At 42.2% G+C, this 27,008-nt stretch overlaps 1 protein-coding gene across 1 annotated transcript; it reads right to left on the minus strand.

Moving 5' to 3' along the window:
• Positions 1-4,646: 4,646 nt before the first annotated feature.
• On the minus strand, positions 4,647-26,017 carry LOC106578727 (serine/threonine-protein kinase PRP4 homolog). The gene is made up of 15 exons (XM_014157855.2): positions 25,874-26,017; positions 18,827-20,049; positions 18,403-18,561; positions 17,908-18,069; positions 17,721-17,802; positions 17,275-17,482; positions 12,913-12,980; positions 12,617-12,710; positions 12,204-12,351; positions 11,714-11,851; positions 11,326-11,479; positions 9,648-9,762; positions 6,299-6,450; positions 6,070-6,156; positions 4,647-5,818 (listed from the first exon to the last, which is right to left on the minus strand). Exons 2-15 carry the CDS (start codon positions 19,942-19,944, stop codon positions 5,615-5,617), a joined length of 2,889 nt encoding a protein of 962 aa, XP_014013330.2. The 5' UTR covers positions 19,945-20,049; positions 25,874-26,017; the 3' UTR covers positions 4,647-5,614.
• Positions 26,018-27,008: the final 991 nt, after the last annotated feature.

A 27,008-nucleotide genomic window follows, 5' to 3' on the forward strand; every position in this document is an offset into this window, starting at 1 on the left:
GGGGCCAGCCTGTCAGGGCCCTGCTCTCACAGGGCAAGAACTTCAATGCTAAATGGAGAGAGAAATGGGGATACCTGTCAATCTGAGTTAATCTTTTCACAAGTCTCCTCAGTCAGCATCCAAACCTTAAGAGAAACTCAACTAGTCTTGCATACAAGCCCTCTATCCAGTTATCGATTTTCCTTAGCCACAGCACCACTAACATCAATATTTACAACGCAATGCTCAATACAGGAAATGGATATGGGAGAAAATACACTTCTCAAGTACAATACAAATGTACAGCACAAAGGAGTGACAAAACAGTATTGAATATGAAATATTTTATTACTAAAAGTTGTGGTACACTGAAGGTGCTCTTTTTACATCAGCTGAAACTCAATTCTTTGCGTAAATCACACATTTTTTCCTCCGTGAAAAAACAAACGAATCAAACATGAAAATCTTTAAAATGAGGAAAGACGATGGTAACAGAATATACACTCACCGGCCAGTTTATTAGGTACACCACCCATTCAGGAAAATGGATCGTGCCTATAGACAGTGTGGCAGTGGCTTGATACAGTGCATTTGGAAAGTATTCAGACCCCTTCCCACATTGTTACGTTACAGCCTTATTGTAAAACGGATTAAATAAAAAAAAAATCCTCACACTATACCCCATACTGACAAAGCGAAAACAGATTTTTTTGCAAATGTATTAAAAATTGAAATACCTTATTTACATAAGTATTGTGAGACTTGAAATTGAGCTCAGGTGCATCCTGTTTCATCAATTATCCTTCAGATGTTTCTATAATTAAATTGATTGAGACACAGATCTGGGGAAAGGTACCCAAAAATGTCTGCAGCATTGAAGGTCCCCAAGAACATAGAGGAACCACCAAGACTCTTCCTAGAGCTGGCCACTAGGCCAAACTGCGCCATCGGGGGAGAAGGGTTTTGGTCAGGTAGGTGACCAAACACAATGGTCACTCTGACAGAGCTCCTGAATTCCTCTGTGGAGATGGGAGAACCTTCCAGAAGGACAACCATCTCTGCAGCACTCCACCAATCAGGCCTTTATGGTTGGCCAGACGGAAGCCACTCCTCAGTAACTCACATGACAGCCCGCTTGGAGTTTACCAAAAAGGCACCTAAAGTACTCGTAGACCATGAGGAGAAAGAAGATTCTCTGTTCTGATGAAGGAAACGGCATTTCTGGAGGAAACATGGCACCATCCCTATGGTGAAGCATGGTTGTTGCAGCATCATGCTGTGGGCATGTTTTTCAGTGGCAGTGACTGGGAGACTAGTCAGAATCGAGGGAAAGATGAACGGAGCAAAGTACGGAGAGATCCTTGATGAAGTCCTGAGCGCTCTGGAGCAGGTTCTCAGACTGGGGCGAAGGTTCACCTTCCGACAGGACAACGACCCTAAGCACACAGCCAGGAGTGGCTTCGAGACAAATCTCTGAATGTCCTTGAGTGGCCCAGCCAGAATCCAGACTTGAACCCAATCGAACATCTCGGGAGAGACCTGAAAATAGCTTTGCAGTAACGCAATCTGACAGCGCTTTAGAGGATCTGCAGAGAAGAATGGGAGAAACTCCCAAAATACAGGTGTGCCAAGCTTGTAGCGTCAAACCCAAGAAGACTCGAGGCTGTAATCGCTGCCAAAGGTGCTTCAACAAAGTACTGAGTAAAGGGTCTGAATACTTATACAAATGTGATATTTAAAATTTGATTTTTTATAAATGTACAACAATTTCGAAAACACTTTTTGCTTTGTCATTATGGGGTATTTTAGAATAAGACTAACATAACAAAATGTGGAAAAAGTCAAGAGGTCTGAATACTTTCTGAAAGCACTGTACAGTCGTGGCCAAAAGTTTTGAGAATGACACAAATATTAACTTTCACAAAGTTTGCTGCCTCAGTTTGTATGATGGCAATTTGCATATACTCCAGAATGTTATGAAGAGCGATCAGATGAATTGCAATTAATTGCAAAAGTCCCTCTTTGCCATGCAAATGAACTGAATCGGCCAAAAACATTTCCACTGCATTTCAGCCCTGCCACAAAAGGACCAGCTGACATCATGTCAGTGATTCTCTCGTTAACACAGGTGTGAGTGTTGACGAGGACATGGCTGGAGATCACTCTGTCATGCTGATTGAGTTCGAATAACAGACTAGAAGCTTCAAAAGGAGGGTGGTGCTTGGAATCATTGTTCTTCCTCTGTCAATCATGGTTACCTACAAGGAAACACGTGCCGTCATCATTGCTTTGCACAAAAAGGGCTTCACAGGCAAGGATATTGCTGCCAGTATGATTGCACCTAAATCAACCATTTATCGGATCATCAAGAACTTCATCCGTTCATCCACCTCTGGCCTGCTGGCCCCCCTACCTCTGAGGAAGCACAGTTCCCGCTCAGCCCAGTCAAAACTGTTCGCTGCTCTGACACCCCAATGGTGGAACAAGCTCCCTCACGACGCCAGGACAGCGGAGTCAATCACCACCTTCCGGAGACACCTGAAACCCCACCTCTTTAAGGAATACCTAGGATAGGATAAAGTAATCCTTCTAACCCCCCCCCCCCCCTTAAAAGATTTAGATGCACTATTGTAAAGTGGTTGTTCCACTGGATATCATAAGGTGAATGCACCAATTTGTAAGTCGCTCTGGATAAGAGCGTCTGCTAAATGACTTAAATGTAAATGTAAACTTCAAGGAGAGCGGTTCAATTGTGGTGAAGAAGGCTTCAGGGGGCCCAAGAAAGTCCAGCAAGCGCCAGGACCGTCTCCTAAAGTTGATTCAACTGCGGGATCGGGGCACCACCTGTACAGAGCTTGCTCAGGAATAGCAGCAGGCAGGTGTGAGTGCATCTGCACGCACAGTGAGGCGAAGACTTTGAGGATGGCCTGGTGTCAAGAAGGGCAGCAAAGAAGCCACCTCTCTCCAGGAAAAACATCAGGGACAGACTGATATTCTGCAAAAGGTACAGGGATTGGACTGCTGAGGACTGGGGTAAAGTCATTTTCTCTGAATCCCCTTTCTAATTGTTTGGGGCATCCGGAAAAAAGCTTGTCCGAAGAAGACATGGTGAGCGCTACCATCAGTCCTGTGTCATGCCAACAGTAAAGCATTCCGAGACCATTCATGTGTGGGGTTGCTTCTCAGCCAAGGGAATGGGCTCACTCACAATTTTGCCTAAGAACACAGCCATGAATAAAGAACGGTACCAACACATCCCCCGAGAGCAACTTCTCCCAACCATCCATGCACAGCTTGGTGAAGAACAATGCCTTTTCCAGCATGATGGAGCACCTTGCCATAAGGCAAAAGTGATAACTAAGTGGCTCGGGGAACAAAACATCGATATTTTGGGTCCATGGCCAGGAAACTCCCTAGACCTTAATCCCATTGAGAACTTGTGGTCAATCCTCAAGAGGCGGGTGGACAAACAAAAACCCACAAATTCTGACAAACCCCAAGCATGCAAGAATGGGCTGACATTAGTCAGGATGTGGCCCAGAAGTTAATTGACAGAATGCCAGGGCGGATTGCAGAGGTCTTGAAAAAGAAGGGTCAACCCTGCAAATATTGATTATTTGCATCAACTTCATGTAATTGTCAATAAAAGCCTTTGATACTTATGAAATGCTTGTAATTATACTTCAGTATTCCATAGTAACATCTGACAAAAATATCTAAAGACACAAAAGCAGCAAACTTTGTGATAACTAATATTTGTGTCATTCTCAAGACTTTTGGACATGACTGTATATAAAGCAGGCAGGCAGACAGGCATCCAGTTACTGTTCGGTTGAATGTTAGAACGGGCAAAAAGAGTGACCTAAGCGACTTTGTATGTGATATGATCGTCGGTGCCAGGCACGCCGGATCCAGTATCTCATAAACAGCTGCCTCCTGGGCTTTTCACACACAACAGTGTGTAGGGTGTCCCCGAGAATGGTGCGGAAACAGCTCATTGGTGAGGGGCCGAAGGAGAATGGCAATAATCGTGCAAGCCACAAACAGATAAATAACGGCACAGTACAAGTGGTGTGCAGAAGGGCATCTCGGAACGCACAACTCGTCGATTCTTGTCACGGTTGGGCTATTGCGGCAGATGAGCACACAGGGTTCCACTCCTATCAGCTAAAAAGAATAAGAGGCTCCAGTGGGCACGCGATCACCAACACTGGACAATTGAGAAGTGGAAAAATAGGGCCTCCCGAGTGGCGCAGTGGGCTAAGGTACTGCATCGCAGTGCTAGCTATGCCACAAGAGATTATGGGTTCAAGTCCAGGCTCTGTCACAGCCGGCCGCAACCAGGAGACCCATGGGGCGGTGCACAATTGGCCCAGCGTTGTCAAGGTTAGCGATGAGACAAGACTAACTACCAATTAGATACCATGAAATTGGGGAGAAAAAGGGGTTAAAAAAATAAATAAAAAGAGGTGGGAAAAAATTGCCTGGTCTGACGAATCCTTTTGCGTCAAGCGGATGGCAGGGTCAGGATTTGGCATAAGCAGCAGGACCCATCCGGCCTGGTGTCAACGGTACAGGCTGGTGGCGGTGGTGTGATGCCATTGCGTTAGCAAGGACCAACATCCCTGCGGAACGTTTCAGACTTGTAGATTCCACGCCCCGAATAATTCAGGCTGTTCTGGAGACAAAGGGGGATCCGACCCGGTACTACATGGGTGTACACAACATAGGAGAACAATGAGGGAGAGTGGTGGCTTCCACAAGCTGGCATTGTTCTGTGTTTTACACACAAGGCTCATGCACGAGGCTATAGCCAGGACTGTGTCAGAGAGAGAGAAAAAGTGAGAAGTTGTGGCTGGTCTGTAAAATAACACAATGGTCGTGCTTGAAATGGAACATTCCTATTGTTCTGAGGGGAGTACAGTACTACTGTTGAGTCCATTCCTTAAGCACAGGCCTGGGACCTGTGAAATGGGGCTTGTGCTGCCATTACATATGGGACATAAATGCTGCTACACACACAGAGCATTTACATTACACAGGCCTGCGCTACACACGTCTAGGGCACAACGAAAGAGTGCACATTCTTAAGCATGCACCGTAGCAGAATGAACAATGTTTGTAATCATAAAAAAGAAACTGCAGAAGATGTGCCATTATGTATCATCTTCTTGATGCGACTAGTACACGACCCAAATTTCTAGACCGATCAACACTCTGATTCTTCCAACAACGCAATAGACATATTTACAGTAATTATATTCTTTCAATGTCTGTCATTTCATTGCCAGTTAAAACACTTTTTTGAATGTCAATTTTCAATGACCTATTTACAATAAAACTAGATACCAGGTTATAGTACCCATCATAATCAAAATAGGGGGAGGGAAAAATATACATCCATAACATTCTTAATGGGGAGTCTGGTCTTGTCTTTTTGACTGCCATACTGCAGTATTCGACCTGACATCGCTGCTCTGGGTGGTGGTGGTATAGTAGCCTGGTCCCAGATCTGTTTTGTGCTGTTTTGCCAACTGTTGTTGTCATGCAATTGACATCAGAATGACCATAGTTGGCGAGACAGCACAAATGGATCTGGAACCAGGCTAGTGGTATAGTGTGAGCTGGTCTGAGGTCAGATTTTCTCCTGGATGAAGGGGTGCTGCAGGGCCTGGTTGATACTGATGCGTTTGGCCGGGTCCAGCATCAGCGTGCCGTCGATCAGGTCTTTGAGGATCAGGACCTTCTTCCTCTGCTCCTCGGGCAGCCGCTGGCCCCCCACCATGTCACACAACAGGTCCTTGGTGGGGTTGATAGTGCTCATCACTGTCACCTTCTCCTGTGGATGGGACGGTGAGGGGTGGAATGGAGGGGGGTGGAAGCAGAAGTGAGATTTTTTGTAAGACAGTGGAACCATTCAAAAACCATTAACCATCTGAATGAGCCTTCATGATTAGCCTGGCAAACCTAGCAAGTTATTTATGCTTGAACCACAGACTGAAGATCGATAGAATCAGGGAAACCGCTTTGCCCTCTTTCTTAGATTGTTTCATGAAAATGTAGCAGGTGAAAAGTAAAACATATACAAACCCTTTCAGTCACTTTATCTACTTCAATGTAGAGGAAGTTGAGGTTCTGATCAAAGTGCTGGTCTTTAAACAGGCCTTTCCGGATCATCTGAGAAGAAAAGAAGAAACATTACATGTACCTTACAGCACAGTATACAATGCCCCAGGTTATGACTTCCTCTCAAAATCTAACTTTGAGAAAAAGGTTGAGGCTAAGAAACCAGCCAGGTCCAGTAATGTGGACAGTTTACCTTGTTGGGCATCTTGCCCTTGAGGTCCATGGCAAGTTTGATCATGTGGTTGTTGGAGGAGCCGGGGAACAGGATCTTGCCTGTGTAGAGTTCGTATAGGGTGCAGCCCACCGACCACATGTCTATGCTGTAGTCGTATGGCTTCCCAATGACTGTAACAGAGAGAGACATCATAAAGAATGTGATCTAAATATGTGAGACCATCATTCAGGGATGCAAACTGGTGAGGGCCCAATAAAGTGAAGAAAAAAAAAATCTGCAAGGCAACACGCAAAAAAATCTGTGTAAACGTCCCCATTTTCAGAGTGGGGTTATTACAACACCAACATTTCACTAACGATGTGATACCAGGTCAAGTATCACGATACTAACTGGAAGGGATGCACAATATATCAGTGAGCATATCGGAATCGGACGATATTAGCTAAAAATGGCAACATCGGTATCGGCCCGATGTCTAGTTTAACGCCAATGTTAAAAACCAATGTCAAAGCTACCGCGCAAACCTATATAACGTAGGTACATGACGTAATAACGCCACGTAAAATGTTGCGCTACACGTGCAACACAGCATTTCTAACCTAGCCCACAATGTCTGCTGTGTGGATTGAGCAGTCATTTGAAAGAGTAAGACATTTTCAGCGATACAACTCAAAGGTGAAATCCATTATAATGGAATTCATTGCCCTTGACAATCAACTGTTCTCTGTCATGGGTGATGTTGGCTTTGGCCGACTGGTCGAGCACCGGTACACATTACCAAGTGCGCTATTTTTAGATGTTGCCCTACTGGAGTTACACAGTAATAGCGTCACTGCTATTAGCGTCACGACATGCAATGCTGTTTGGGTCTTTGTGTGTCAAAAAAAGATACAGTAGCACTGTCAAGGCTGTACAAAAAAGTCTGCAAACAAGCAAACACCAGCCACAAACGATGTGTTTACAATACTGTGTGGGTAATAAAGCATCATTTGTTCTACCGCAACTTCTGGGGTAGCTAGCTTTAGCTTGGTACCTAGCTAGCACCAATACAACCAGCCTGAAAACAATGACCAGTAGAAACTGTAGTCATTTTCATTATTCTTAGCAATGATTTAGGAATCCTTGTGAGTAAGTATTAGCTGGGATGCCACTTGTTCCCCTTTGAAATTGAACTTCAGTTCATGAAAATAAATAGCTAGCCAGCTACTTAACCCTGTTGCCCAAAGCTAATTTTATAAGCAGCCAGCTAGCTTCACCTGGCTAGTGAGGCTTGACATGACTGTGTTGTGAAGCTAGCCACAATAAGAATTAGGTTCAATAGTGGAATTTCCGGTTTGCCTTCAAAATAAAAGTATATCATTGACAGTGATGCAAATAAATACAAATATTTTGATGGCTAACTGCAAAATCCACTATTGTGGCTAGCTTCACATATGGGTCCGACCACCATTAATCAAATAAGAACGGTCTTTTAAATTAGGGTTCTTTTAGATGATGACACCTAGCTATATAGTTAGGCAGCTAACTATAGCTACTGAAACAGATTATGACGTGTATCTTTTTTGACATGCAAAGACTCAAAAGGCGTTCCATCGAAATCATGGTTGAATGAAACGACTGAACAAATGAACAACGAAACAGCACAGTAAGTGAAAGAAATAGGTTTTGATTATGTTTTACTGGTAATGGGGACGTACGTAAATGCCAACAAAATAACTTCTTGGTTAGAGTGGTGTGTGTGTAACCATTATTTAACTAGGCAAGTCAGTAAAGAACAAATTCTTATTTACAATAACGGCCCGGACGACGCTGGGCCAATTGTGTGCCGCCATATGGGACTCCCAATCATGGCCGGAGGTGATACAGCCTGGATTCGAACCAGGGACTGTAATGACGCCTCTTGCACTGAGATGCAGTGCCTTAGACCGCTGCGTCCATGTGTGTGTGTTAACTATTTAATTGTACTAGAATGCTTAAAAGGCCGCTAAAATTTTTAATATCGGTTGTGTTTCTTTTGGCGAGGAATTTATCGCTATCGGCCAAAAATGTAATATCGGTGCATCACTACTAACTAGTATTGTGATACCACAGGGTTTGCCCTACCACCCTGTTCCCATGTTCTATATGTTCTGCTCACAAACCTGTCCCTGATATTCACACCAATACAACACATTGAATTTAACTTCACACTTTTTAGTGCATAATAGAATCGGCTACTGCAGAAAATGGCTGATTTGCTCATATCCAAAGACCTACCTGTGATTGGGCAGGAGGAATGTAGAAAGGAGTATAAATGCATAATGATCTTAATTTTCATTGTGGCATTAAGGGAAAAACACACTAGGCCTATTTGAAACCATCTTCACCCTACTCATCAGACAACTTTACACACACACACCTCCCAAAAGTTGAGTAGGCTCACAGCTGTCACACGTGATATTAGATGAAGCACTCATTCTGATATGACATACTGTATATTATTTTTCAATTTGTAGTTGACGTATAGGGATGCATTCTGTGCTCAGTAATTCATTTTGATATGAGAAACATACATTATTTTGTGATCACACAGGGACAGGGCTGGCTATAGCAAGATTTGGTTGCCCCCCCATCATGTGTTGGGCTGGGGCACTAAGCGACCGCTTATGACTGGAACAGGCCCTGCACAGGGAGAAGAAGTCAAGAAGATCTGTTCACGCCTATTTTATAGCTCAATGGGTGATACAAACTTTTTGTCAGACAGATCTACACAATTCACGTGGATGATTTATCTCCATCTCTTCATTCAAAAACTCAATCATGGATACTTACTGACAGTATTTATATGTATATATTCTTATTCCATTCCTTTCCTTTACTTATTTGTGTGTATTAGGTAGTTGTTGTGGAATTGTTAGATTACATGTTAGACATTGCTGCACTGTCGGAACTAGAAGCACTGGCAATAACATCTGCTAATCATGTGTATGTGACCAATAAAATTTGATTTGACAGTTGCGGCTGCTTCGCGTGATACATTGTTGTCTCTGCCCAATAATATTTGTACTATGTTTTGTGCTGCTGCCATACAAAGTTGTTGTCTTAGGTCTCTCTTTATGTAGTGTTGTGGTGTCTCTCTTGTCGTGACGTGTGTTTTGTCCTATATATCAATTTTTTTGTTTTATTATCCCAGCCCCGGTCCCAGCAGGCCTTTTGCCTTCTGGTAGGCCGTCATTGTAAATAAGAATTTGTTCTTAACTGACATGCCTAGTTAAGTAAAGGTTAAATAAAAATATAAATATTTTGAGATCAAAGCAGGTTTAAAGTGACGAGTTTAAATCCCTGATTATTACAGAAAAATCTTTATAGTCAACAAACAACAACTTACTGATTTCGGGAGCTCTGTAGAATCTGCTGACGAGGTACGGCGTGATGTCGTTGTCCGCCACGTGGGACGCCGAGCCAAAATCGCAGAGTTTCAGGATGGTTTTCGACTCATTGACCTTGTGGGGAGAGACAGAAAAACAGACTATCAAACCAGGGTCTTATTCATTAGGGCAGTGTAGCAAAACGCTTAAAAAAAAACTATACAGAAATCGAAAAAACAAGTGATTCTTATAGGACGAATCCAGGCAGTCCCTCCCTGTTTCAGTCCGCTTTCTTTCATTCGGTGCCTTATGAACACGACCCAGCCTCAGTGCAGTGGTTAACAGTCATGTGATGATATATATATAAATGTAGGGGTGTGAACGTTTATAAACAAAATAGGGATCCGTAACGTTAAGAAAAATCCCTAATGGAATTTTTGTATTTTACCCCCCAGAAAATCTTAATCACAGTGCAGTTGGCTAGCCTGCTCTTTCTCTTCGCTAATGATGCGAGTCTGTTGTGTGTAGAATATCCTAGCCTATTCATTGATGATAGGCCCTGCTTTACTGAATTTGCGAGACATTGCATGCCAAGAAATGGCAAAGAACAGCATTCCATTGCGAGATACAGCTTTTGATTGTCGATAGATAGGCCTAGTGCACGGTTCTGACTCTGGTGGCCGACCTGCCTATACTGTGAAGCTCCCCTCTCTCGTCGTCCCTCGCTATGAAACATGCGATTGTTTGTGTTCTTGGAAGTACAGCAATTAATAAGTCTCCGCCGTTCCTTACAGAAGATGAATTTACTTTAGACTGAATGTCTTGTTAAGTCACGGTATTTAACAAACTTTGAAGTACATTTTTAGGAGAGAGTGGTCTGCGTGCAGACAGGTCAAGATTTTTTTATTTCACCTTTATTTAACCAGGTAGGCTAGTTGAGAACAAGTTCTCATTTACAACTGCGACCTGGCCAAGATAAAGCAAAGCAGTTCAACACATACAACAACACAGAGTTACACATGGAATAAACAAAACATACAGTCAATAATACAGTAGACAAAAGTCTATATACAGTGTGTGCAAATGAGGTAGGATAAGGGAGGTAAGGCAATAAATAGGCCATGGTGGCGAAGTAATTACAATATAGCAATTAAACACTGGAATGGTAGATGTACAGAAGATGAATGTGCAAGTAGAGATACTGGGGTGCAAAGGAGCAAGATAAATAAATAAATACAGTATGGGTTGAGGTAGTTGGTTGGGCTATGTACAGGTGCAGTGATCTGTGAGCTGGGTCTTGTAACTTCTGGTCGCGTATTGATGGACATTGGTCCCGCTTCAGAAGCAGCATTCCTTTACAGATAAGTAAAATGCCCGTTCAGTGGTGTTTCGAAACTATTTCCAGAGAAGGTTTCGTGTTGGCATTTAAAAAAGCCGTAGAGTACCCTTACAAACAAACATAGCGTAACAGATGCGCTTTCAAGGGTATATCTGACAGCGGAAGATATAACTTTATTGCCTGGTCCCTAGCGGCCATACATGCGTAATAGGACCATTATTCTGCATTGTGAATTAATGTGGAATTTTATGATTGTTTTTCTTTTTTACTGAAAACCGTAAAAAAAATTGCAGTTTAAAAGTTAAGCAAAATGTTCCATTTGTCACATCCCTAATATAATGATAGTATGGGCCTCGTACCAAGATGTTGTCGGGCTTGATGTCAGCGTGGAGGATGTTGCACCGTTTGAGGAGCTTGAGGGCCAGGAAGAGCTGCTGGGTGTAGGAGCGGACAGCCTTGATGTGGAGGCCCACATCCTTACCATACTTCTTCAACACCTCGCGCAAGTTCATACTGGGTACAGAAATGACACAGAAAGACATGAGTTACAGCCAGTGAAGCTGTGTGCTAGATGACAAACGCGTTGCAGCGTATAATGCCACTAAGGACATACGGTGTGTCTGAAATGGCACCCTATTCTCTTTAAATTGCATTAATTTTGACCAGAAGTGCCCTATAATAGGTCGCCATTTAATACATAGCCATAGTGTGGTGACAGTGCAGTAGTTGTAGTCTCCCAGCCAGTACCTGAGGGGCTCAAACACCAGACACAGGTGCTGCTTGTGGTAGAAGTGTCTGAAGAGGCGCAGGCAGTGGAACTTGTCGTCGGGGTCGGCGTCGTTGAGCCTCTTGAGGAACTCCAGCTCTTTCAGGCCAGTCTTCTGCCTGGAGACCCAAAACAAAATCAGCAAGGTAAGCATTGATTGTTTTTTATTTGTATAAATAAATCTGATAAATTCCCCTCATCCAAGGAAACCCTGGACGCTTCACATAGATGTAGATGGAATACTTATGAGAGTGCACATTCAAATGTATGGGTGGTAAAGGCAATATGCTCCCATAACAATAAGTGAAACAGAGACCAGACAAACCCAAATGGCACCTTATTGCCTATACAGTGCACTACTTTTGACTAGAGAGCTATGGGCCCTGGTCAAGAGTGCTGGTCAAAAGTAGTAGACTATATAGGGAATGGGTTGCCATTTGAGTCCTGAGGCTTGCCTGCCTGAGGACCTACATGAGCTCGTTGTTGCGGATGATCTTGACAGCCACATCCTGTCCGGCGCGGGCCGTGTCCCTGCCCCTGATCACATTGCTAAACATTCCCTGGCCTGTGTAGCCATACACGTCGTAGCGCTTGTCCAGCGTCTCCCCGATGTTCACACCTAACATACAGGTGGCACACAGAGGGAAGAGATGAGGGGCATGTTTATAAAGTGTTGGACATTTCTCAATGAGATATCCAGTTTCCAGGCCTAAAATAGCACTATATTGAATGATCGTGAAATCAAAGGACCACACTGAATACTGTAAGACTTGTTTCCAAACAGGGCTGATTTATAGAGAGAGAAAAAAAAGCTCTGCCGCCTTTAATCGATGAATTAGTGAATGACAGTAACATTTGTACAGTGTACAGTCAAGGGCACTTACGGTAGTAACCCTCTGCGTCGGTCCAGTTGTCCCGGAGGTTGGGGTTCTCTTTGAAGTCCTTCCCCCCCACACCTGCTGCTCTCATCCTGGCACTCTGTAGAAATATATACGACCAATGGTTCAACCACAACATGACCAAACATTCAACCACACTCACATAATGAACTACTGCAAAAGACAGATCATTCAGAAGATAAGGACGGGCTTGCGTGTCTAGTCCAGAGTTGCACTAAAGATCAGAGATACAAACATGGTTTGAAATCAGTGGAGGGGAATGAGGCTCCTGTAAGACTTACATCAATGGCTGCTTCAAACATGTCGTCCGATTCTGTAAACATATCCGGGGCCGAGGGCTTTTTGGGTCCTAACGGAAAGAGGGAGGAGGAAACAAGATTTAAAAAAAATTACATTTGTGAGTTATTAGTGAAAACATGCTCCGACTGGCACACGTTCTGGCCTAAAAATATGACCTGAAGGAATGCAACTGAATGACCATAGGGGACCCAAACACTTACTTACAGACCGAAGACTAATTTACAACCCCTGCATTGGTCAATGTTAGTCGTATGTGTTACGTCACTACTGCATTGTCAGCTTTCTCCCAAACAGACAGATTCAAATTCAGATCAACTTTATTATCCCACTAGGGGGAAATTCATTTGGTCATGTGCTTAAAAAGACGGTACATGAAAACACAGAAACTACACAATAAAATCATTACGGCACCATCAGCAATTTTCCTGCTGCGGGCGGGAGCGGGCAAATATTTTTGTTGTCCACCAGATTATTTGGAAACGGTCGTCTATCTGATTTGTATGCGTTATCCTACGGAATTGTATTAAAAGCACATTTTTCCGCATTATTCAAATTCAGTAGCCTACCTCCCTAGTAACACGCCTAGTATGTGTGGTCTCATGGAAATAGAGTAGGCTGTCTTACGAGCAGAGAATCACGTGGCAGTTAACTTAAATATGATTACACTGTAGTTTACTAGTGTCCGCAAATAAATACTGATAATGGAAAGAAGTGGAGGGCGCTCAACCAACGTGAGTCAAAGTGCAATCAAGAAATGGAATCATCATTGAAAAGAAAGGCACAACGCGCACATAGGTTAGGCTACTATGGTGAGCGAGTGTTGCGCCTTTTCATTTTCAATGAGTACTGATTACCCATTTATTTGTCTCTGCCTGCAAATCGTCCTCCTAAAACGTAGGCTATATCCTATATGCAAAGCGTAGCAAGTGTGGCTGTCATCATTCTTGCTGCTTCCAGTTCAGTAGCCATACCTGCGAGATCAGGTGCGCGTGTGGTCTGAATTAAGTATAGTAGGCTATAGCCTATGCATGGTCGCAGAAACACGGGGCAGTTATCTTTTGAAGGAAATGTACTTCCTAAATATGATTAGGCTATAGTTCACTACATTGCCTGGAAATAAATATTGATCATCATGTTTCACTCCTAAAAGTTAGGCTATTAAAAATAGCTCAAAAGAAAGTAAGTCTGCTCTCTTCAAACTACATATATGACTGTTATACCCCAGTAATACAGAAAGCCTAATATAATGGGCCACGTGAGAATCTCAACCTATTTCTTAAGGTATTTTTGCACAATTGATATTGCCCATTGGGCGGAAAATTGCTGGGACCATGGCTGGCAAGTGAGCTGTGTCACATACACCTAAAATAACATTGCGCGACAGTGGTTGGGAACAGTTCTTTTTTATTTGTTGTATTTTTCTTATATTTTTCCTTTATTTTCCACTAACCCTATGACCCCTCCCCTAATTGGACTAAACTAATGAACAACACTTAGGCTTCTACTTCCAGCTCATACATACTATATATATTTTACGGACACAATCTATTTTACAATAGTTATATGTTGTTTGTTTTTACACCTATCCTTTCGCTACCCTCAACCCTCCCATCTATGCTGGAGGAAACAGGTACTAAAGTATCTATATCCACAGTAAAACGAGTCCTATATCGGCATAACCTGAAAGGCCGCTCAGCAAGGAAGAAGCCACTGCTCCAAAACTGCCATAAAAAAGCCAGACTACGGTTAGCAACTGCACATGGGGACAAAGATCACACTTTTTGGAGAAATGTCCTCTGGTCTGATGAAACAAAAATAGAACTGCTTGGCCATAATGACCATCATTATGTTTGGAGGAAAAAGGGAGACGCTTGCAAGCCAAAGATCACCATCCCAACCGTGACGCACGGGGTGGCAGCAACATATTGTGGGGGTGCTTTGCTGCAGGAGGGACTGGTGCACTTCACAAAATAGATGGCATCATGAGGCAGGAAAATGATGTGGATATAATAAAGCAACATCTCAAGACATCAGTCAGGAAGTTAAAGCTTGGTCGCAAATGGGTCTTCCAAATGGACAATGACCCCAAGCATACTTCCAAAGTTGTGGCAAAATGGCTTAAAGACAACAAAGTCAAGGTATTGGAGTGGCCATCACAAAGCCCTGACCTCAATCCTATAGAGAATTTGTGGGCAGAACTGGAAAAGTGTGTGTAAGCAAGGAGGCCTACAAACCTGACTCAGTTACACCAGCTCTGTCATGAGGAATGGGCCAAAATTCACCCAACTTATTGTGGGAGGTTTGTGGAAGGCTACCCGAAACGTTAGACCCAAGTTCAACAATTTAAAGGCAATGCTACCAAATACTAAATACTAAACCTCTGACTCACTGGGAATGTGATGAAAGAAATAAAAGCTGAAATAAGTCATTCTCTCTACTATTATTCTGACAATTCACATTCTAAAAATAAAGTGGTGATCCTAACTGACCTAATACAGGGAATTTTTACTAGGATTAAATGGAAGGAATTGTGAAAACTGAGTTTAAATGTATTTGGCTAAGGTGTATGTAAACTTCCGACTTCAACTGTATATGCATTTTACGGACACAGTATATTTTACATTAGTTACCTTGTTATTAGTCCCACCCTTTAGCTCCATTCAACCCCTCCCATCTGTCGTTTAACTTCATCGGGCTAGGTGGCAGTATTTTGACGTCCGGATGAAAAGCGTGCCCGTAGTAAACTGCCTGCTACTCAGGCCCAAAGGTAGGATATGCATATTATAAGTAGATTTGGATCGAAAACACACTGAAGTTTCTAAAACTGTTTGAATGATGTCTGTGTATAACAGAACTCATATGCCTGGCAAAAACCTGAGAAAAAAATCCAACCAGGAAGTGGGAAATCTGAGGTTTGTAGTTTTTCAAGTGATTGCCTATCCAGTATACAGTGTCTGTGGGGTCATTTTGCACTTCCTAAGGCTTCCACTAGATGTCAACAGTCTTTATAAGGTTGTGTCATGCTTCTACTGTGAATGGGGAGAGAATAAGAGCCATTGGAATCAGATGACTGAGAAAATGACATGAGCTCAGACAGGCACGCGCCCATGAGAGTTAGGTGTGTTCCTTTTCATTTCTGAAGACAATGGAATTGTCTGGTTGGAATATTATCGAAGATTGATGATAAAAACATCCTAAAGATTGATGCTATACATCGTTTGACATGTTTCTACGAACTGTAATATAACTTTTTTGACTTTTCGTCTGAACTTACTGCGCGAGCACAGTGGATTTGGAATGCTGGACTGAACAAAAAGGAGGTATTTCGACATAAATATGGACTTTATCGAAACAAAACAAATATTTATTGGGGAACTGGGATTCCTGGGAGTGCATTGCGATGAAGATTATCAAAGGTAAGTGAATATTTATAATGTTATTTGTGACTTCTATTGACTCCAAAATGGCAGGTATCTGTATGGCTTTTTCTTGTGTCTGAGCGCTGTATTCAGATTATTGCAAAGTGTGCTTTTGCCGTAAAACTTTTTTGAAATCTGACCACAGCGGTTGCATTAAGGAGAAGTGTATCTATAATTCTTTGAATAACAGTTGTATATTTTATCAACGTTTATGATGAGTATTTCTGTAAATTGATGTGCTCATTCACCGGAAGTTTTGGGAGGCAAAACATTTCTGAACATTACACGCCAATGTAAAGTGGGGTTTTTGGATATAAATATGAACTTTATCGAGCAAAACATACATGTATTGTGTAACATGAAGTCCTATGAGTGCCATCTGATGAAGATCATCAAAGGTTAGTGATTCATTTTTAGCTGTATTTCTGGTTTTTGTGACGCCTCTCCTTGCTTGGAAAATGGCTGTGTGGTTTTTCTTGTCTAGGTGCTGTCCTAACACACGCTAGCGTCCCACATACCCCAGAGGTTAACACCATCCATATTGGATTTCTATTTGCCAATTATTTTTCGTGCTGTGATGTTTCACAAAAGTTCTGAACCTTTCTATTCTCATAGTTCCTACAGATTGTAAATAAAGATAAAAATGTTTCCTAAAAGTATTATTATATTATTGATCGATTGACTATGACATTTCAGATCACCCAGTAGCGCTATCTGCAGAGTTAGCTCCAAGTAAATGTTGCAATTGTACAGCCATCCCTGGACATGCGACCAAAAACAAGCAACATATGGACAGTACCAAAACAAATAATCTAATGATTCTGTCTCTTCACAGCAAAATCTGCAGAGCTGGGATGGTTGTATCAACCATTACTGTAGGAAATAGGGCGCATATATTTTCACCTTGCCTAACCCTTTACTCACCGTCCTTCTCCTGTGTGATGAGGCCTTGCTTGGCCTTGATGTTCTCCTCAAACGTGTCCAGGTTCTCCAGCTCGTACTCCTTCACGTCGGCCGCCACGCGCTCCAGGATGTCGTCTGGTGAGGGCGAGCGGCTCCGCGTGCTGCTCTGGGGGCTACTGGGATCCGACGCCATAGACGTCATGCTGTCCTCGTTGCCACCACGATATTTCTGCGCAGGGAGAAAGGTGTTAGGCATACAGGTCACAACAATGGAAATCCGGAAAAATAAGATATTGGTTTGGATGTGGGACAATTTCAGCGGTGTATCATGAAAAATCAAATCATGAAAATTCCCATATCTGAGTAGAAAAAATAGGCGATGTGTCTCTAAATATATGAAACGCTGGACTTGGGGATCCCTGAAACAGCTATGGACAGTCCAACAGCAGAGTGAGAGAGGAACTGACCTGGACGATAGCTAGGCGCTGCTGGCGGCGCTGCTCTATGAGGGCCTCTTCATCCACCTCCTCACCGTCAAAGTCCTCGAACCTGAGCACAAAATAAACCCACTTACAAGAACACACAATCACCCAGAGAATTACCATATTGCCAAGTATAGCATTGTGTGTGTGTGTGTGTTCTCCCTCTACTCACACTTCCTCTTCGGAGGACTCCTTGTCGGCCTTCATGCCCTCAGAGAGACTGCCCTTGAATTTGTCCTCGTCCCGGCCATGTCTCCTCCTCCTGTCCCGGTCCCGGGAGTTGGAGCGCCTGCCGTACTGTCTGAGACGGCCATACCTGTCCCTCTCTGGTGACCTGCAGCGCACAACAAAGGAAACACTTTGTGTTCTTCTGAATGGTTTGTTAAACACTTAACAAACCCTTAGACAACCTTGGCTTATGAGCCTCCTACTCTGACATCACTAAAGCTTCATCAATAGAGCCAGATAGAATCTGAAAGGGAATCAGTCGGAAAGGAACTAGCTATACGAGTCCAGTATCTAATAATAATACAGTATTACTACTATTACTATAATTATTTACAGGCATCATCTCAATACATTTCTGTAGGCTTGAGGAAGAACTCTTGCAGATTCCATTTTGCCCAGCTCATCCACACACACAAAGTTTCAGCTTGTCTCGTCTAACCTGCGTCTCAGTGGAGATCTACTCCGTCTCCGGAAGGGCGAGGGAGACCTTCTTCTGAAGGGAGAGCGGCTCATCCTGCGACCTTGGGGAGCACCTCTGGGGCTGGTCTCCCGTGACCTCGCTCTACCCCCTGGTCCTGCTTCTGGCCGTATTCGCTTCCTGTAGGAGAGAGATAGCTTAGAAGATCAGTGGTGGATAGTAGCACATTCTTAATGCCCAATCCTAAATCACAAAAGTAATAGTTGCCCTTGCCATGTACAGACCTCTACTGCTGTTCAGTACGGGACAAGAAACAGGCACTGCATAAACATTTCGTAATAATATAGGCTTAAATAAATGATGGCTCATTTAAAAAAATAAAAACATTGGCACTCAAAGTTGGAGAAATAGGGGGTGGACTGCAGGTTATTCCATAGTAACAGACCTTAGTGGTGAGGAGCCCTGTCTGTCAGCATCCCTCCTCCTGGCGTCTATGGAGCGACTGCTGCCTCTCCTTGTTGGGGACCTGGCTGCTCTGGAAGGAGAGCCCTGTTTGGAGGTGGAGGCTGAAGCTGATGCCCGTTGGGAGTCTCTGGTGGAGCGTGGGGAGGTGCTGCGTCTCCTCTGGGGGCTGCTGAGCTCCCTTCCTCCTCGCCTTTGGGGAGAGCGATTCTCTTTCCCTGACGAGGTGTCCTTAAACGGGGACTTGGTCGGCCTCTTGTCTGGCTCTTTCTCCACCTCCGATCGCCCTGGGCGCTCCCGTGATCTGGACCTCCGGCTGCCGTGCACCGCGTTTGGTCTGTCATCGTTCTGTGGCGAGGAGCGTTTGTCCAAACGGCTGCCCCTCTGCTCTGATCTCCTGCTGGAGGGGGAAGGAGACTTCTTGCTTCTCTCTTTGGACCTGCTCCGGGAGCGTTTCCTCTCTTTTGATTTGCTGCGGCCACGGTCTTTGGCGGCGGTGTTTTTGGTGCCTTTGGTCGTTTTGTCTGACTTGGACTCCTTGCCTGTCCTCTCCCTGGACTTGCTCCGACTGTGGCACTTGGAGCTGGACTTGCCTGCTTCTGTGGTGTCCCGTCTGGATTTACCACTCCTACCCCTGGGGGAGGGGGGCTTTGCCATGCTGCTCCTCTGCCGCTGCTCCCCGTTCCGGACCCCCCCATCTCCATCTCCATCTCCCTCCTCAGAGCCAGAGTTATAACCCTGTAGGATGAGGCCCATGCCTGACTGCACCTTGCCCCCCTCCATCATCTGGCTGTCTAGCTCTGCTTTGATCATGGCCCTCTGTTTCTCCAACTCCTCCAATAAAGCCTTGTCATCAGATACAGGGGATATGTCTGTTTTTCTGTGGCTAGAGGAGCTGTTGATGCCAGGGGCGGATGGAGAGGAGCCATCTTTACGTTTGTGTTTCTTGTGTTTGTGTCTATGTTTGCGCTTGCGGTCCTTGTCCTCTTCAGAGGCGTGTTTGTGTTTTTTGTGCTTGCTGCGGTGTTTGTGTTTCTTTTTCTTGTGTTTGCTGCCACCGCTGTAATGTTTGGACCCCTCTGCTGTCTTTTCTCCATTCATTTCAGCTTCCTCCTCTCCGACCTCTTTATCGTCCTCTTCTTCTTCAGAATGTTCAGCACTCTCCTCCTCACTCCCACTCTCTCATTGGTCTCCAAATCTTCTTTCCTGTGGAGATAAAAAGAGATTGGTCAAAGATATAATTTAAACCAATAACTTTTTTGTAACTTGGTTAGTTACAACATTCATCTACCAAAACATTACTATCCTTGCTTCCTGACTTTACCGCCATAGTTAATGTTACTTAGCCTACTGCTAGCTGGGTGAATCTCATGAAACCAGTATTAAACATATCTGTATAAAATTGTGTTACAAAACTATGATGCATATGCAAAAATCCACTATCATTCTGAAGACTAAGATGTCAACTTTTTTGCCAGTGTCTTATTTTAAATAAATTAATATGCACATTTTTCACCCCAAATTCTCATTACTGAAATGCGTTCGGATTAAATTCACAGAACATTTTATAAAATGTTACTTTCGAAAAACCTAACTTACTTGAATAAAACACTAAATATGTTGCCGAATTTTGTCCATAAATCATAAAAATGGTATACTCGTTGAAGTTTACATTAAACTATAATATTTATTACGTAAAAACACTGACTGTGGACGTCTCATTACCGCACCCCTCTTGTTGGTGGATAATTTTTGTTGCAGGTTAAAGCTTATTTCCTGCAATTCTACACATTTTGTCATCGGGTGCATATTTTTGTTGTTGTTGCTGTTTTAAAGCCAATTTCCTACAATTCTACACATTTTCTACACGTCTTGTGTGTTCATGTGATATTTGAGTAACTCAATTACAACGAAATGGGCTAGTTGATCTGTACATTTATTAAATGTTATAAATAGGTCTGTAATGACTGACATGACAAGAGGAAAACTGATGATGCACTACCCAATTTAAAACTTGCACCTTGGTGCATTCTACTATTACAACTTTCAGGAGTAAGTTGAAATTTTGTTAAAGGTCATGAACAGTAAAAATCATGTTTTTCATGAAATTGGATATTTGGATGAAACCAGAATAAAGTCCCAATTGGTCCAGTGTCATCCGGGTTACATTTACATTTTAATCATTTAGCAGACGCTCTTATCCAGAGCGACTTACAGTAGTGAATACATACATTTCATGCATTTTTTTTTTTTGTACTGGCCCCCCGTGGGAATCGAACCCACAACCCTGGCGCTGCACACACCATGCTGGCGTTGCAAACACCATGCTCTATCAACTGAGCCACAGGGAAGGCCGGGTTAGGGGAGGGTTTGGCCGGGGTAGGCCGTCATTGTAAATAAGAATTTGTTCTTAACTGACTTGCCTAGTTAAATAAAGGATTTTTTTTTTTTTTAAATGTATTAAGTAAGTATAATTACCAAAGTATGAAAAATAACTGTTGCTTCTACATCGATAAAGTTTGATCATAAAGTTACTTGTCCTCTCCCCCATGTCAAACACTTGGATTCAGGAGGAGGGAATATTAAGGGGAATGGGTGACATCACCCCAACTCTCATTTTAATACATCAATGGTAACATGATATTCTCTTATCGATTTTAAATAAGTACAGCCTTGTAACCAACATCAGAGAAGGCGTGTTTGCAGAGGGGCGTGGTTTATATAGCTAGATACTGTAGCTACTCTACTGGTGCCAACATTTGACTGTAGGGTGTCAGCAAATATCATGAATGAATACGGCAAATCTAAGGTGCCACCAACCTCCTGTGTTATATGTCTCCCCGTTCATCTGTGTCTGGTGTTAGACAGTTACTGGCTAGCTAGGTCTTCAGCCAGCATGGAATAAAAATTGGGGGACGGGTAGTTCAAAACTCTGACGCAGTTGTCATGTCAACACATCTGTCAGTGCTGCTGTGAACTGCATCACAAGAGACATGCCAAACGGGAGATGTAAAAGAAATTGGGACATAATTGATGCAATTGTTTGAGTTGCTTTGTATATCAACAAATTAGCTTGATGATTTTACTGCAACACTGCTCACTAGATCCTAGTTTCTTGACATAGGCATTTCAAAGAGCTGTCAGGCAAGGCGACCTCATTAATATAAGCTCCCCGCCCACTCAGTCTGTCTTTTCAAACTTCCTGGTAGTTAGCCATGAGGAAACAGTACTTTCCCACATTTTTGGGGGCATTTCTATCCCCCCAAAATATTATCCCCCCAGTTTCTGAACCACTAATCTAGAGGGGTAGTCCTTAGATGAGCACAGGTTGTTAATTTATTCACTTAGATGCCTTCAAAATGAGATTCTTATTCTCAAACACCCCCTTTAACCCACTTGGACTTCTCATTACCAGCACGGCTAAAAAGCTCAAATTGTGAAAAAAAATCAGAACCATTACCATACCAACATGGAGGCATCAATGGGCTTTAGTGATGTCGTCAATTGTTTTCTGACTCATAATGGCTGTCTATTATTTGCATATTGAGTTAAGGTACTCATTACCAAAACACACATTTCTCATTACAACATAATTTTTAGGTCAGTTTAGGTAATAAGAACCTTAATTTCGGTAATGATAATAAGTTAAGTCTCATTTATAGTCAATGGGTGAGCTGTACTGGAAACTATATCTATTTACTAGGCCCATTCCTTAAACCTTGATTTTCTTTGTAAAAACAAAATTTATTTGATTACGTACAAGAAATATGGGGTCTATAAACCCCATTTAACTTACTTTAAGCCACAATCGGCAGTTCCTGTTTCAGCAAAGAGCAACCCAAACACTTAAAGTAGGATATCCCCCATTTTTACATCTGTACTTGTTTTCACACTTACCTACAGTGGCAAGAAAAAGTATGTGAACCCTTTGGAAGTATCTGGATTTCTACATAAATTGGTCATAAAATTAGATCTGATCTTCATCTAAGTCACAACAAGACAAACACAGTCTGCTTAAACTAATAACACACACATTATTGTATTTGTCTTGTCTATATTGAATACATAATTTAAACATTCACAGTGTAGGTTGGAAAAAGTATGTGAACCCCTAGGCTAATGACTTCTCCAAAAGCTAACCTGGAGTACAATCATTGAGACGAGATTGGAGATGATGATTAGAACTGCCCTGCCCTATAAAAAACTAAATTTGAGTTTGCTATTCACAAGAAGCATTGCCTGATGTGAACCATACCTCGAACAAAAGAGATCTCAGAAGACCCAATATTAAGAATTGTTGACTTGCATAAAGCTGGAAAGGGTTACAAAAGTATCTCTAAAAGCCTTCATGTTCATCAGTCCACGGTAAGACAAATTGTCTATAAATGGAGAAAGTTCAGCACTGTTGCTACTCTCCCTAGGAGTAGCCGTCCTGCAAAGATGACTGCAAGAGCACAGCGCAGAATGCTTAATGGGGTTAAGAAGAATCTTAAGAGTGTCAGCTAAAGACTTAAAGAAATCTCTGGAACATGCTAACATCTCTGTTGACGAGTCTACGATACGTAAAACACTAAACAAGAATGGTGTTCATGGGAGGACACCACGGAAGAAGTCACTGCTGTCCAAAAAAAAACATTGCTGCGCGTCTGAAGTTCGCAAAAGAGCATCTGGATGTTCCACAGCGCTACTGGCAAAATATTCTGTGGATAGATTAAACTACAGTTGAATTGTTTGTAAGGAACACACAACACTATGTGTGGAGAAAAAAAGGCACAGCACACAAACATCAAAACCTCATCCCAACTGTAAAGTATAGTGAAGGGAGCATCATGGTTTGGAGATGCTTTGCTGCCTCAGGGCCTGGACAGCATGCTATCATCAACAAAAAAATTAATTCCCAAGTTTATCAAGACAATTTGCAGGAGAATGTAAGGCTATCTGTCCGCCAGCTGAAGCTCAAAAGAAGTTGGATGATGCAACAGGACAACGACCCAAAACATAGAAGTAAATGAACAACAAAATGGCTTCAACAGAAGAAAATACACCTTCTGGAGTGGCCCAGTCAGAGTCCTGACTGAGATGCTGTGGCATGACCTCAAGAGAGTGGTTCACACCAGACATCCCACGAACATTGCCGAACTGAAACAGTTTTGTAAAGAGGAATGGTCCAAAATTCCTCCTGATCCGCAAAATGTTTGGTTGAGGTTATTGCTGCCAAAGTAGGGTCAACCAGTTATTAAAACCAAGCGTTCACCTACTTTTCCCACCCTGCACTGTGAATGTTAACACGGTGTGTTCAATAAAGACATGAAAACATATAATTGTTTGTGTGTTATTGGTTTAAGCAGACTGTGTTTGTCTATTGTTGTGACTTAGATGAAGACCAGATCAAATTTTATGACCAATTTATGCAGAAGTCCAGGTAATTCTAAAGGGTTCACATACTTTTTCTTGCCACTGTATACTGTTGTTTAAAGGTAGACTCAGCAAAATGACATTGCCACGAGCAGTACCGCAGATATTGAGATGAGCGAGATGCAAGACTTAGCTCTAAAACAGTCACACACAGTATCTGTGCATGGGTTCGCATCACGCTGTTCACAGCATGGTAGTCAGGGCACCAAAACAGCGGAGAAGTTGGGGTTTGCGCTTCAACGCTCTTAGCTGTGGTGGAAATTGACCCCCTATGCTGTTTACTTTCTGCAGCTACGTCACATCGCTGAGTCTACCTTTAATATGCTAAGACAGTTTTTGGTCCATATCTCATGTATTTAGATACTTTATAGACACATTGTGTTATGCCGTTTGCCCCTACCATCCCATTCAATCCAGAAATACATCTTAAATGCCTTACAACCACAAATGTCCAAATACAGCAATACTACCTGTAAAGACCTTAGATTTTTATTTTTTTTACTTTTGAAAATACATGCATGTAATTACAGTACTTATACTGTAATTAAGGGGTATTTTAGTAAATTGCATTAATAGTGATTTTAGTATTATGCAAATCATTTGCGATTAACAAATTACTGAATCTCAGAGAGATCAGTACAGTTTTTCAATGGCAAACTATGCAACGCTTATTACCGAAACATGCAGTCTCCGAAACCTGCTCATCATTACCATAATGCACAATTTTTTTATTTAAATATTAGGAAAAATAAAACTTTGGCTTAATCTAAGTTTTACTTTTGTTCTTTATCCAAATATGTGTACATAAAAATAAAAATGTATACACAAGTGATGACAAAATATTAAAACCGCTATGTTATGGTAATGAGAAACTACAAAATACATAAAAGTAATTGTATTTTTATATTTTTATTTTCAGTGCTATGTTAAACTCAGGCCTTTTCATTACGGGATCAATGTAAAAAAATATTAGAAATGGATTTGTTTTACTTTTTTTGACTGAAAACTGTTAGTGTAACGTTACAGTAATGAGCATTTTTGCATTGGTAACGTTAGTTGTGGAAATTGTGGTAAAATGCATAACCGTAAAAAAATAACTAAAAACATAAGCATAATTATGAATAGATAAGTACAGATCCTAATCTCTCTGATCCAATATAACATTTCGTGAAAAATGAAAATTGTTTGGTCAAATGTCAAGTTTTGTGAGAATTACTCAACGTGTTAGCTTGCTCGCAAACACTGGCTAGCTTGCTACGTTAACTTCATACTGATGCAATAGGTATTGTTAGTTAGATAGGTAGCGAGCAAAATAGCTAGAATATAAAGTCACATGTTATGGCACTAGGGTTTGGTTTATGGTATAGTTTATCTGTGGTTTATCTTTATATCTAACATGTAAACATGTCGGCAAACACGTTCGACCACTCGGTGCTAGCTAAGTCGAGATTGCAGGCTAGCTCTATATAGTTAGCCAGCTAGCTAGCCTAGTACTGTTTTAATGCTGAAGAAAACAGATACAACGACCACAACGTCGACTTGCCAAAAATCACTGAGCCGGATAAACGTCCTACAAATATATTGCATGACTGTGTAATCTTCTAAAATGTCTTACACGTGTTTGTTCCCATTATTATTCATTCTTGTAGACTCGATTTCCATCTCTACGTCGGCCATTTTCCTCAGCCGGGGCAGGCGGGGGTCCTTCCTTCAAAGTATTGTACACTGTACACACAACTGCAATAAATTGTACATCTGCCCTCTACAGCACCGGCGACGTACCTGTGTTGACTGAAAATGCGAACGTTCTACTTTTGTTCACCAGGGGACAGTGATGTATCAGAGTATGCTGACAGTGACAAGGAGAAGGAGGTACATTCTCTACTAGTCTTAGCCTTTGACTTTACACAAGTGTTGGTCTATTCCCAGCTATAGTTTTTCATTGTTTAAAAGTAGAAACCTAAGACCAGGGTATTCTCTCAGGTGTTCCCACCACTGGGATTTGTCACTCACAATCCATCTCTGATCTAATAATATAAGCCCAACACAATTGACACACAATTGACACAATGTGCAGGAACTAAAGTAGTAAGGTGTCGGTACTCAGTTCTGGTGAGCTCCTGCCCAAGTTAAGCACCGTTCACAGGACAGTTATAGTCTAAGTTTGATGTTACATATATATGATCTTAATTTGAGCCAGGTTGTTACAACAGGAAAATAATCCTGCAGCAACAGTAAATGTGAATTATTATGTGGATTATAGTTAATGGACATTTTTGTAGGGGTAGATACATTTTTCATAAGAAAAAATCAGGTCTCAAGTAAAGTGAAAATTACAAATGTCAGAAGCCTTTAACCTCAAATACACTACCAGTTTTAAAGAAGTCCTTCAGCTATTTTTGAACTTTTACTGTTGAAAAGCAATATCCCAAGTATAAATACAGTAAAGTACACACACTAAAAGGTAAAACATGTATATGTTTTGAGCAAAATATTGTTTTTTAGACAACTGCAAACTTCAAGGAGTAGGGCATTCAATGAGTTGGTCTGATAGGAAAGCGTAAATGTAACAAAAAAAAAGTGATGTCATCAGCTTCCCCTTTGCTTGAGGAACAATAGAGGAGCAATAGAGAACAAAACAGGAAAGACTGGAGTGCCACTTTAAATTTCCTACATTGCAAGAAAGTTCCCCTGCAACAGGGTGATCAAATTAAAATCCTACATCTGTAGGTTCAAGGTTTTTTTTTTCT

The sequence above is a fragment of the Salmo salar genome, chromosome ssa19 (genome assembly GCF_905237065.1).
Source record: "Salmo salar chromosome ssa19, Ssal_v3.1, whole genome shotgun sequence".
Taxonomy (NCBI): domain Eukaryota; kingdom Metazoa; phylum Chordata; class Actinopteri; order Salmoniformes; family Salmonidae; genus Salmo; species Salmo salar.

Bases quoted from the DNA above. Each gene is read 5' to 3' on its own strand.
- LOC106578727 (XM_014157855.2), bottom strand. From the start codon at position 19,944: ATGAATGGAGAAAAGACAGCAGAGGGGTCCAAACATTACAGCGGTGGC. The intron at 18,070-18,402 runs GTTAGACGAGAC...TGTGCGCTGCAG, and splicing joins AGATCTCCACTGAGACGCAG to GTCACCAGAGAGGGACAGGT. The intron at 12,981-17,274 runs GTGAGTAAAGGG...TCTTTCCGTTAG, and splicing joins CATCACACAGGAGAAGGACG to GACCCAAAAAGCCCTCGGCC.